The 13005-nt window shown below is 44.7% G+C and overlaps 1 protein-coding gene across 1 annotated transcript in view; it reads right to left on the bottom strand.

Annotated features, from left to right (window-relative positions):
• Positions 1–13005, bottom strand: part of LOC142775123 (uncharacterized) — a 789190-nt gene that overhangs the window by 340226 nt on the left and 435959 nt on the right. Inside the window, exon 10 of the mRNA XM_075876470.1 lies at positions 2311–2460. Coding sequence (XP_075732585.1) covers positions 2311–2460 — 150 coding nt within the window. The remainder of the gene's footprint in view (positions 1–2310; positions 2461–13005) is intronic.

Consider the following 13005-nt stretch of genomic DNA (forward strand, 5'->3'; position numbering starts at 1 on the left):
AAACGATGGTTGTGCATAAGTGCAGTGACAGCTTTCCGTGTGAATTGGTCATAATCCACGTTTTCGAGCGTAGAAGCGCCTCAGCGGACCTAATCAGCTACCACAGCAAGTTCGTAAGCAATGATGAGGTACGAAAATGTGCAGCTGTTTTCCATGTACTGAATAGTCCGTGTACAGTGCGTTGACCACCACCATTTCTTAAGCCACCTCCCATATAGACTCCCAGTCTGAACAGGTGTGGGACCTTAAACACTAAGAAGCAGTGCCCCCCCCCCCCCCGCACACACACACGAAATTTGAGGGCGCACGGGCTGATACACACGCATACTTATTCACAGGCGCACACACATACACGTATACACACATACGGCAACACACACACGCGGCCGTAAACGCATGCATGCATGGGCTGACACATGTGTACAGGCACGCTTAACACAAGCACGGACTCGCACATACACGCGCACATGCACGGGTGTACACACAATCGCGCTTACACGCGAACACATGCGCAGGCTCACGCACACACACCCATACTCGGGCGAACATTATGTTCTTGTATATAATCCACAGGAAACATGTAGCTTATAACCAACGCTAAGGTGAGCTTTCGTAACGTGGATTGCAGTTAATTGCCATTATAGATGAAACGCGATTTGCTTCTGCTGGCATTCTGCTGTATTCGGAGAGCACCTACACACATTCTAAGTCTAGGCCGTCATTTAACGCAAGGTCCACATATTCGTGCAGTAGCTACGCTGCTCGGCCTCCAATCCGAAAGTCGCGGGTTCGATGCCGGCTGTGGCAGTCGAATTCAGATGGAGGCGAAAAGGTAGAATCCTGTGCACTGTGCGATATCAGTGTCCATTAAAGAACACCAAATGGTCAAAATCTCTAGAGCTTTACACTACGACGACCCTCATAATCACATCGAGGTTTTTGAGACGTAAAATCCCAAATATTATAATTATGTGTTCTTCTTATGCTGCATATTTCATCTGATGAATCGTCACCTACACCCTTCTCATGCACAAAAGCACCCTTAGAGCCTATTTTAGGGTGCTATCGAGGCAAGCACCCAAACAAATGGGTGATTTTTTTTCAATCGACCATTTATGGGTGTTAAAGGGTGTTGCAAAGGGCGCTTTCTTGTAAAAGCACCCTTTTTACACCATTTTGGGTGTAAAAAGTTTTACTGTGTGATTCAGCTAAGAGACTGTGCCCTGTGTGCGTTCACAGGCATGATAAACATCTACACAATGCATAGATAACTGGTTGCGTGTTTTTGTGACGACAAAAGAAGAAAAGATCGCAGTCCTGTCTTCGCACAACATTGAAAGAGTGTCTTAGTATATTTGTTTGTTCACCCACAACATGAAGCCGATCCTGCGGCCATTCTGTGCAGCAAACTTCCTGTGAGGCTATATCGGCTATCGCCACAATGGCAGTGTGCACAAGGTGCACTTCAGGCCGACCCGTCGGTGACCGCAAGCTGCAATACTACTCCGTAGAAGCTCTCCCTCTCCTTTTATATACCCCAATGCAACAACTTGGTTCCACGAGAACCCACGAGTGGCGTACATGTACTGACGGCCCCCGCTCTGAGCGTCTTATTTCAGTCCATGAGTACCTGCCTAGCCAAAAATATTGTTCGATGGTATCATATAAGTGTATTCCTGCAAGTGTATTCTTCGGTCAGCGTTAAAAGGTGAAATAGGCAGACAAAATATATGATACTATCAACCCTCCTTTAACCACAAAATTGCGTGTATGCTTGAGCAAAATGCGCCAGCGGGATGGAATGTCGCAGTGGTGAGCTTCGTTTGACGAAACCTGGAAAGCCGCAGTGGCAAATATTGTTATAACTGCGAATACTCCTTCTGGTTTCACAGCTCACGTGAGCGAATATCTATACTGAGAGCGAAATCCTGATAAAAGAAATGTATGCGAGAGAAAAATGTATTCCCTAGCTTCTGCTCTCGCTTCGTGGTCTACATTTAGGGGGTGATTAATCCTCGAGAAGATCCGCTCGTGGTACTTTTGCGCCGCACTTCATTATATGCCTTGAATAACTGGGAAAAAACAAAGAAAAACGTAGTGGAGGACGTGAACTAAGCAGTATGCAAGCTGAAAACAAAACTTTTGGCCTGCACTCCGCACCCAGTTTGTAAACCACTTATTAGCGATGCCTCCAGGCTTGTCGCCACCACACCCCATCCTGTTTATTGTTATTTTTCATGGAATATATCAACGGCCGCCCCTCTAGTGACACTCTCTCACCCACGAGAAATGAGGAACACAGTGCCTTACCTGCTGCTCTTTCTCGTACTCAAGCTTGATTCGCGCCTCGATGCACTCCTGGGTGGAGGCGAAACTGCGGCTCTGCGCTGCGTCTTGCATGTGGCGGTGGTACCAGCCCACAGCCGTGGCCATCGCCAGGAATAACGAAGCGGCGGCAACCTGCGCACGGCATGTACCAAGCATTGACGTAGATGTTAATGTTGGTCACTCTGATGAACTGGTTCCGAAAGCTTTCATTTAGCAATAGTTAAAGGTACCTGTGCGGCAATCATGAAAAACGCGGATGCCGTTCTGCTACGCGGATTGAACCCTGTTGGTTATTTCCACAAGCGTTCAATTATGACCTTTAGATATACCGCGGAACTACTTGGTTTATTGGATGCGACCTTCACCCACGAATAAAGTAATTTTTGGGACTAAGAACACACCAAGCACGTAGGCAAAGGAAGGAGAGGGGATGGCCCCCCTCCTCGAAATTTTCTAGTCAGTCATGTTTCCCGGCAACTTTTTTTCTCTTTACTATGAAAAGACTTTCTATCTAATTATTAGACCTTGCCCCCTCCTCCCCACTCTCCCCGAAAAAAATCCTGTCCAGCAACATACCGTAGAGGGTGGACGACGTCTGTCTATACTGGTCGATCAGCAGCAAACTACGCGGGCAGCCCAAGCTGAGCGTAACTTCTGGCTGTTCGATACATATGTTTGTTCTAACAAAAAACCTTAGCCAGTTTTTTTTTGGGGGGGGGGGGAGGAAAAGGAGGTTTAACAGTACTGCATGGATGTCCATGCGTGCGTCGGTATGTGGGAGCGTATATATTACACGCACGTGTGAAATCGTAATATTTCACTAAGAATAAAACCTCTTCAACACCCACCCACGACCCCTGGCTACGCGAATATTCTAATATAGCACACAGATCACTACCCTGAGACATGACAATGCACACTTTTATATATGCATTTGTCTGTTTTCGAGTGAAGAAAGCTTCTACTCCTTGTAGAGTTCTGACCAACATGTGTGATGGGAGTAATAAACGCGGTTTAGTTTTACAAAAGAAAACGTTCTTAGGGAAAGAAGTACACTAATTGAAAGCATAAAACACAAGTAGCACGCTCGGATGTGCTATTGTTCGCCATTGTTATGCGCTTTATTTTGCAGCTTACGTTAATCATAAGTCTTCTCTCACATAAAAACTTGCAGTAAAATAGAATTTAGGGTGAGTCTGAGTGAGCTCATATTTTTCTGCCCACCTATGGCTACAAGTTAACCAAAACAAAATTTGTATCTAAGAGTGACACATATACAGTAGCTCAGTACAGCTGCCTCCTGCAGTGACCAAAGAAACTGAAAAAAAGTAAAATTAAAAAGACAAGTTGAAAAAAAATACTTCAATTTGTCTGAAGTTTTGTTTTAAAGGGTTTCTTGCATGTTCAGAGCGGCGACAGAATAAGAAGAGGTACAACAATCTTTCTTCATATACGCCTAATTTAAACCAACCCATTGTTTAAACCGACCATGCTAGTTGAGCAGGTAAGGTCAACTACTGCTACACTCCTGGACTTGTGTTCAAGTTCCGGCGACTGCGGCGCGAAAAAAAAAAATGCGTAGATGTTAGGTGCACGCAAAATAACCTTATACAGTACAAATTGCTTGGAAGCCACCCATTACGGCATGTCTGGTATATGGTGGTACTGGCACGAAAACCCCCGAAATTAACTAGTCTATTGTCTCATAATACCGAGAAAATGGCCCAACAAAGAGGCCTATCGGAACAGCACTGTGCTGCTTAAAGATTAAGGAAGGTGTACGACATCTTAAACGAGTTGAAGTTTCTGCAGTTTTTTCATTATGAAAGACAATCGGGGCTTGCAAGAATAGAAGGCACCGAGGCAGCACAGAACTAATTATTGCCAAACTCAGAAGTGTGTTATTATTGCATGCAATCTCAATCGAGTTTTCGCTATGTACGCTGACGCAAGAAATACCTAAAAAATTAGGCGACTGAGGCCTGCTCTCTCCAAACTACCTGTAATATTACTCATAAACGATCCCATATGAACTTGCCTTCAGATTAGTCTAATTTATTTTATACAATCAGGCGCCGAAAAACTGAAGACACAAAAAATATGACCTTCACTATTTAGTTAGAGTAAAGAACATAATGATAACTTATTTATTGTTTATGGTAACCTTGAGATATATGAGCTGAGGCATCGCAGCGCTAATATAGTTGCTAGGAATTCGGCCTCAAATACTGAAACCAAGATAAAAATTGACATGTAGAAATAACCTGTAATCAATATTAGCATGAATATGGGCATACACAACATTTCTTTATAATTTAAAACCTCTGTGACACTGTCTGTACGAAAAACAACAGGCTTGAAACGGTTGCACGATATTTCATTTATGTATAGGGCCGACTCTTTGCGCAGTACGTATAGATAACAAACTATTTATATCAGACTGACGATAATAAACAAGCAACTTCCTGCTTTCGAGGCTGAACGAACACTACCGGAGGGGAGTGGAATCGCGTTTTATGGAAACGTTGTGATATTTCGGCCACCACTCACTATGTGATGATTACGTCGGAACCTTGAAAGCTTTCAATCTCTACGTATACGCTCTCAGTTATGCTTGACGGCTGAACACTCAAATAGAGCCGTTCACCAACCATTTTGCTTTTTTTGCCGTTATTCGTGATGAAGAGTTAGCCCCATTTCTCACACATCTTCGTTTTAATGTTCGATGATGTTTGGGAAAAGGTTTATAATAACATACGAATATCAATTTTATTATATCTTCAGAATGTTCATGCAGATTTGTACAAGCATATGTAACACAGCTTTTTTTTTAAACTCGTCTCATGTAACAGAGACATGAGTACTTTCCCTCACGTTTTAGCACTTTGCGGCCCTGTTGTCGGGCCATTACCGCCAACTCAACACAACCACAGCGGCTCGTGGTCAGACACTGCTAGACAAATTGTTTCGTGGTTGATTCGCGTAGGCTTCTTTCCATTGCATTATGAATCCTCTCTAAATATTTAAAAAAAACATTTGTAAATGCAAAGAATTCTTTAGCGAACTTTGACTCACTTTGAGCGTATCTATCTATCTATCTATCTATCTATCTATCTATCTATCTATCTATCTATCTATCTATCTATCTATCTATCTATCTATCTATCTATCTATCTATCTATCTATCTATCTATCTATCCATCCATCCATCCATCCATCCATCTATCTATCTATTTATCTATCTATCTATCTATCTATCTATCTATCTATCTATCTATCTATCTATCTATCTATCTATCTATCTATCTATCTATCTATCTATCTATCTATCTATCTATCTATCTATGCCGTTTACGACTTTAGCTCTCCTTGCCGTTTTGATAATGGTATCGATACCAAAATTGGTATTGAATAACATGACGGTATGACGAGCATAAGTGATTAGTGGTAACATGAAAATCATGACATGTATGTGATGTATGTTATTATTTGCATTTCATGTTCTTGATGTTCTTGCGGTGGTTGCGTTCACATGACATGTTGCAAAAATCGTATGGTATTCATGTCTGCATGGCGAACACACTCGACAGACCCCAACGTTGAAATCATGACATGCATGTCATGTAACAACATGACTACATGGCACGCGCATGATGTGCTCACGGCCGTTTCACTTGCTTGACATATACCAAAAAAATTTGGTATTACGTGACGCGAACGGCCGACGAAGGTAAATTACTCGTCCAAACATGACAATCGTGACATGCGTGTCGTGAAACAACATAACTACTTGCCACACTCATTATTCGCTCGCGGCCATTTCGCTGGCTTCACATATACCAAATTTCGTATTACGGGATGTGGATGGATGAGGAAACTGGGTGACTGGTGCAAACATGATAATCATGAGATGCGTGTCATGTAACAACACAACTACACACCACGCTGATGATGCACTCACGGCCGTTTCGCTATCTTCACATATACCAAATTTGGTATTACGTGACGCGAACGGACGAAGAAGATAAATTACACGTCCAAACAAGATATTCACAATATGCGTGTCATGTAAAACATGACGACATGCCACGCTCATAGCGCGCTCACGGCCCTTTTGGTAAGTCGACATATACGAAACTCGGTATCATGTGACGTGAGTAGACGACGAAGGTAAATGACACGCCCAAACATAATAATCATGACGTGCATGTCATGTAAAACATTAAATAATGGCTCGCGGCCGTTTCGCTAGCTCCACATATACGAAATTTGGCATCACGTGACGGGAATAGACGACGAAGATAAATGACACGTCGAAACCTAATAATCATCACAGGGAAGTCATGTATGGCATAATTAACGCCCGCTTCGTAGTGCTGTGCTGATGTTAAGGAGTGTAAAAAAGTAACACAGACAGTACCCTTGCTACGGGCTTGCTGTTTTATTCTGACTTCGTTCTACTCTACCTCGCAGTCTAGCATTTAGCGTGCGCCCACGCCCCAGTGACGCTGTAATCCTTACACTGGGCCATGACTGCGACGTAGCATGACGAGCTGCGGATTGTCTCTGGAGGGCGACAGTGACTGTACTTGATTGGTTGTTGTTTGGTAGGCCATGAAGTGTCTTGTTGAAGCGCTGAAGACTCAGGCGGCCGAGCTTGGCTGCCTCGTTGTGGCCGCTGGTCTCAGCCACGCTGCGACATCGCAGGAAGAGCTGCGGAAGTCGTCTCTGGCGGGTGGCCTTGACTAAGCCAAGGTCGTCGTTTTTGCGTATGCCAGGACTTGCCCTGTTGTGCTGTGAAACATTCTGGTGAGCGACTGTGTCAGGGTAGTTGGTGCAGGTCTCATCTATGCTGTGAATGAATGTCATCACGTGTGAAGTAAGGGGCACACACTGAGCGGATACTTCTTCATCGTTCTTTGTGCGTTTAGGGGCTACAAGTCTGCAAATTTGATATTGGTGGCATCGCAGGGCAACGTTCACGTATTGGCTTGTGAGATAGGTTGTTACCTTGTCGAATTGCCGAAGTTGTACTGCTGGTGGCTTGTGACAAAGTGTGATATGTGGTCAAGTGATCTGGGTCAGAACCCTTATAATCAGGTGAAACCATGTGTTGTACCAGCAGGTCTTCTGTGATAATATCCTCAGGCGTGACTGCCCCTTCGAAATCTCTTAAATAGACAGACCTCTGCAAGTGATAAGCGTCAGCACGCTCGGCCAATGACTGCATTGATGACCGCAATCGATGTAGCTCCGAAATGTGCACCGAACCGGGAGTGGTGGCGAGTGCCTCGTATCCAGCTGGATTGAAGGGAGGTGTCATTGCTACGGAGTAAACCGACGCATCCAGGCACTCCAGCGCTGGTCAGCTTGTAAGTAGACTGACCCGCTGCTGCGGCTGGACGATCTTGGCCTGTGTGAACGCTGGTGCTGTAACATGTATCGAGGGGAAAGCTGTCACTCGTATGGAGGAGTATGCCTGATGGCTAGTGTCGATGACTGCCACAGGGTGATCTGCGAAGCTGTTCGTTGAGCAGCTACAGGGCACAGTTGTACGAAAGGGGAATTCTGTCTGATAAGCTTGATCCCCCAGGCAGAGCAGGCTCGTGGGCGCCCGAACTTCACCGTCGAGGTACTGTGTTGCAACACCCTGATCCGTGGCAGAGTCTGGATCGAAGTCATGAAAAAGCAGGCGAAATACATAACTCAAAGTGGCTCCCCATTCAGGCCACGATTGTTGTTTCACACTTTTATAGAGTGGCCTTCACGAAAGCATACTCCTATCTTATTGGAATGGCCAGCTCTTCTACGTGCACTTACTGCAGCTGCGAAGAAACCATCGCGCACCTTCTATGTGAGTGCAACCATTTCAACGTGCCAAGACATGAACTGACTGCAGCTCTGGATAGACTGGATGATAGGTCTATGTCGGAACAAAAGATTTTGGGTCATTGGCCAAGCCCATTCTCAGCCCAGAAGGCATTGAAAGCTTTGCTGCGCTTTTTGTGGACAACTGGCCTCAGAGACAGACTTTAGTGTCTTATACTCTTTGATGTTGCCATTCCTCTGTCGCATTTTTTGTAACTTCTCTCTATCTCTCTTCGCAACATTTCTTTTTATCATCTTTTATTCCCCTCACCCCTTTCCCCAGCACAGGGTAGCCAGCTGGTTTAAGAACTGGCTAACCTCCCTGTCTTTCCGCTTAAACTTTCCTCCACCTCCTCCTTCATAGTTGCACCAGGCTTTGGCAGCATCACGAGGGCTATCAATGGCCACGAACCATCTTCCGTGGCTCGGCCAGGCATAGTGGCTGCCGAGAGCGTTTACTGTTGCGACCCACTGAACGCCATTGTTCTGGAATCTTCGTAACTCTGGTAGTTCCGATGCAATCACTAATGGTAACTTGGAGTACAACGATCCGGTAGTTTGCAAGGCATAACGGTCCAGCTCCTGAGCAAGCAAGGACGTCGCTCGCACGATGTCCGTGGGTAGGACGGGCTAGGAGCTCGACGAGCCATTAGTGATGGCCGCGGAGGATATGGAATCCACGGTACTCGCAGCGGCGGTTGAGATCCCGCAGCTCGAATGCGCCAAGCTATTCAGTCGCTGGCATAAACATGCGGCATCGCGGATGATCTATTCAGCATCCTCGGACGAGCCGCCTTGGGAACCACTCGCGGTGTTCGAAGAATATGCTGTTTCCGCTGCAATGCGCACGATGATGTCGGTGATCACGAAAGCGTGGTTGATTGGAAGCGTCGATATAATACTATCGAGCCGCCAAGGAGGTCTGTACGTCTTCCCCAGATGCTGCTTGTGGCGCCGGCAGCTAATATAAGTGGTTATATCAGAAGAAAAGAAAAGAAAGGTGCCGACCCGTAACTGTCTCTCCTTACGAGGATACCTCAAAAGGCCAGCAGAGGAATGGGATATGGGGAATAAAAGATATAGGGAAAAAGAAGGAGGGATAAAAAGAATAGAAGGAAAATAGACGGAGAAGAAGACAGCCAACGAGAGGAAAAAAGAAGGAGATAGGAAAGTGGGGATCCGGTCGAAGCAGTCCAAGGGCGGGGTGCCACAATGCGAGAGCTGCACGGCGTCAGGAGACCGCGGAGGGCGAACCAGTCGGCGGGAGCTACGCTGAAGTCGGAGATCGCGAGGGCACAACCGTCCAGCTTGAAATCCTCCGAGCGTTTTCGCTCGGAGGATTTCAAAAAAAAAAAGATTCGCTGGCAGCTAAGCGGGTACCAAGGAGTCCTGGACGCCGTTCCTGAACTAGGCTTCCTGCTGAAGCAAGCATGTCGATGTCATGGCCTAGAAATGGTGGACGGCCTTTTTGGAGTGACGGGTCCACAACGCCGAAGATGCTGAAGCACAGGTGACCCTGTTTATGACGACTGTGCCGTTGTAATGGAAGTGACACAGAGACAGTACCTCTGCTACGCGCTGGCTGTTCTATTCTGACTTCGTTCGCCTCTACCTCGAGACCTAGCATCTACACTGTAAACAATAATATACCCAGCTGGGAGCAATCAGGAAATGATACGCCTGCTCCGCTCCGGTGGCCTCACTGAAACCGGATTGTACCAGAGCAATAACATTCGTTTTCCATCATTTTCCTCCGGTGGACGCCGGACGAAGGAAACCGGAGGAAAACGGGTCCGATCCCCTGATTATGCTGGCTTGGTTGCTTCGAAAATGCTCGGGCACATCGCTTTTGCCCCGGTAAATGTTCCCAATTGCTCCGGCTCATCGTTGAGCGGCATTCATTGGCTATTTGAGGAGTGAGTAGGCAGCCTCACCACTGGGAGGCCGTTCCCTACAAACCAACATGGCGCAGACCAAGCCGGTGCAGTGAGGATTGTGCGAAGCGTTCGGCCGCGTTGGAGAAAAGGAAATTGTTCTCAGCACCTTCTGGATACCACAAGCAACAAGCAGCAACGAAGAAGGGAGTTGTGCGAACGGTAATAGTGCGATGGTTGCTAGCAGCGAACGACACATTGTGATCTCGCGAGTGTTGGGCGACCCGGTGTTAGCTGGTGCAGCGAAAAAATTGTGATTCAGAATTACCTGTGTTATTCTTGTTAGGTAGTGCTAAGATTGGATAATGTTGGGTTGATATACCAAACATGTGATCAATACTAGGCTAATTTTACGAGATGTCAGTAAAAAATCAACGGAATTCCGATAATGCGTTGTTTGAACTACATGTTTTTTTTTAACACAACTTTGGTAAAGCAAAACGGAGAGTTGAGTGAGTTGGTACTGATTCATTATGACGTAAATGTAGCGTAAAAAAGTAAACACCACAAGCGCTTTTGGTTGCTCACTTTCTTGTACTCGTCCTCGGTAAATTGAATCAAGTCAGTGTAATATTTGGAGCGCTGATTGTATATACAACAATTGCTAATACCATAGATTTAGGTGATTCCATCAAAGGTTCATAATTGTTATAGATAAACCTAACTGGTTAAAACATTTTTTTGGCCTTGTCAGTACACACAAACGGTAACATTTGTCTGCTTTCCATACCAATAAACGCCAGGTCGAGGTCTACCACTGCGTAAAAAGAATTTCGATAGAATATGTAAGCGGAACTAATACAACTTGAATAACTGAAATAAGTGTTAATTTTTCATAAATGTAGCAAATTGAGGTAAGGAAATGTGTTCAGTACAGACTTTTAGAACGCATACACGCACTCATACGTGTGAAAAAGTTATTTGGGTGGGATGTGTGGTATTTGGTATATTAATATAGAAATATACTGAACTCTTCGCGGGACATGGTGCTTTCAAAAAAAGAAAAAGAGGGGCGAAACAAACTAACAATAGTAGAGACGAGGAATGCAAAAAAAAAGAAAAAGAGGAGTTACTTGGCAGAGCTAGTCGTGCGGCGCTCGACGTTTTAGTGAAGAGGGAAGGGTTTAGTAAAGTTAACCCATATGACAGCCCGGCTCAACGTTCTAAGACAGAGGGGACATTGTAATGAAAAAAAGAGAGAAAGAAGAAGACAATGTTTTGAAAAACTAGCCGTATTTTCTGTGTTCATGATGGTAGAGATTACTATCCTTGCCGCTGCATTTTTTTTTCAGTCGTGCTGTCATGGCTGTGGCTGTGATTGCAGTTTTTTTTTCTTTTGGTGGAAGACGGGAGTGCGAACAATGCTGAGACATTGTTTTGACCTGTAAATTCAACGACACTGGCCTGTGAGCAGAAGAGGAGAAAAGAAAATTTTTTTCAAGGAGGAGGTAAAGGAGGCACTGGCACGTCGTGACCCTTCCACGTGCATCACCTTCTGTGGCCTCAGGACGTTTGCACGGACCTTTAATTTAAGTAAACTGGTCTGTCTTCCCTTATTTCTGTGAGAATACAATTGGCTTAGGCGGCGTAAGGTTTGTGTTTATTATTGCCTAATTAATTTGTTACGTTGTAGTGGACTTTTCTTTATTTTGTGCCTGAAGCTGTTAGTTGTGAAATACATGCTCATACAATAACTACTTTGAAAAATGTTCGCAACGACAAGTATCAAAACAGAGCAGGCCGTGCAACTAAAAAAAACAACACCAACTTATCTCGAAAATTATTTTCCAAAGAAGACGAAGCTAGCCTGTACTTAAAAACAGGCCGCAACCAACCATGCAAAGTGTAAAGGCCCACTTTGCTAGAAGTATGAAGATGAGCACGCACTGAAATGTGACTTTTATATCCGAATTATTATTTGATAAAATTGGAAAATCATCGGGCGGGGCATTCCTGATGCCGTATACGAGAGTACCAAAGTAAGATTATTTTAGTCCAAAATTGCTTTTGAATGTTTGCTTAAAGGTAAAGCTACCGATTCAAAAATATATAGAAAACACTGGTGGCCAGATTTGAAGTTTTTCGCGTCAGGGATGTGTGTTTCTATCATGTTGCGGCTGTCTCACACTGGATTACATCGGATGTGCTTCGTGATATTGAATGCTCATCCTGTCCTTTGTGTGTATGTGTGTGGTCAGCTGTTTCTTCTCGTATACTTGCAGAATATATAGGGTTTATTAATTGTCCGTGGCTTCAGTGTTCTCAATTTCCGTGCCTCCCGCATGATTTGCAGTTGTTATGCATAATCATTTTTCTGAGAAATTGTGCCAGAAGCAATCAGCTCAAGCCGTCGTCCATAGATCTGATGGATGGTCCTTCGGTGATTGTGAAGAATTGTTCTCGGTGGCCGGCATTCTTCGTTTGTCGTGCATCGTTTTACAGCATTATGTGCTTCACTTTGAAGCCCTGCGCTTAAACTTGAGTGCTGTTGATTTCGCGGGATCTGTCTTATTGTGTTTTCGTTTTGGTGGCTTTTTGTATGTTTGTTCTTGTCTCCTTTTTCAAAATGCTCGGTAATCATCTCGAAACGGCAGCTTATTTTGAATAAATCAAAGAATTAAAACTCAAGTGTTTTCTTGAATTTCATCTGCTAGAGCTCTATGCAAAAGAATACTAAGTAACTCTGCAATGATTGCATGAGAATGTGGACTTCCTTCATCTATACAATGCGTGAGACGATCAGCATACAATAAATAAACAGCGGAGCAAACACTTCAGAAAGTACTGATCCACCTCACTGAAATTATGTCCGGGCGAAGTAAGTACATTCGCAAAATACTCCGGAGGTACCACACAAAAGCTTCGGATAGCGGGA

This window comes from Rhipicephalus microplus, chromosome X, assembly GCF_043290135.1.
Source record: "Rhipicephalus microplus isolate Deutch F79 chromosome X, USDA_Rmic, whole genome shotgun sequence".
NCBI classification, from domain to species: Eukaryota; Metazoa; Arthropoda; class Arachnida; order Ixodida; family Ixodidae; genus Rhipicephalus; species Rhipicephalus microplus.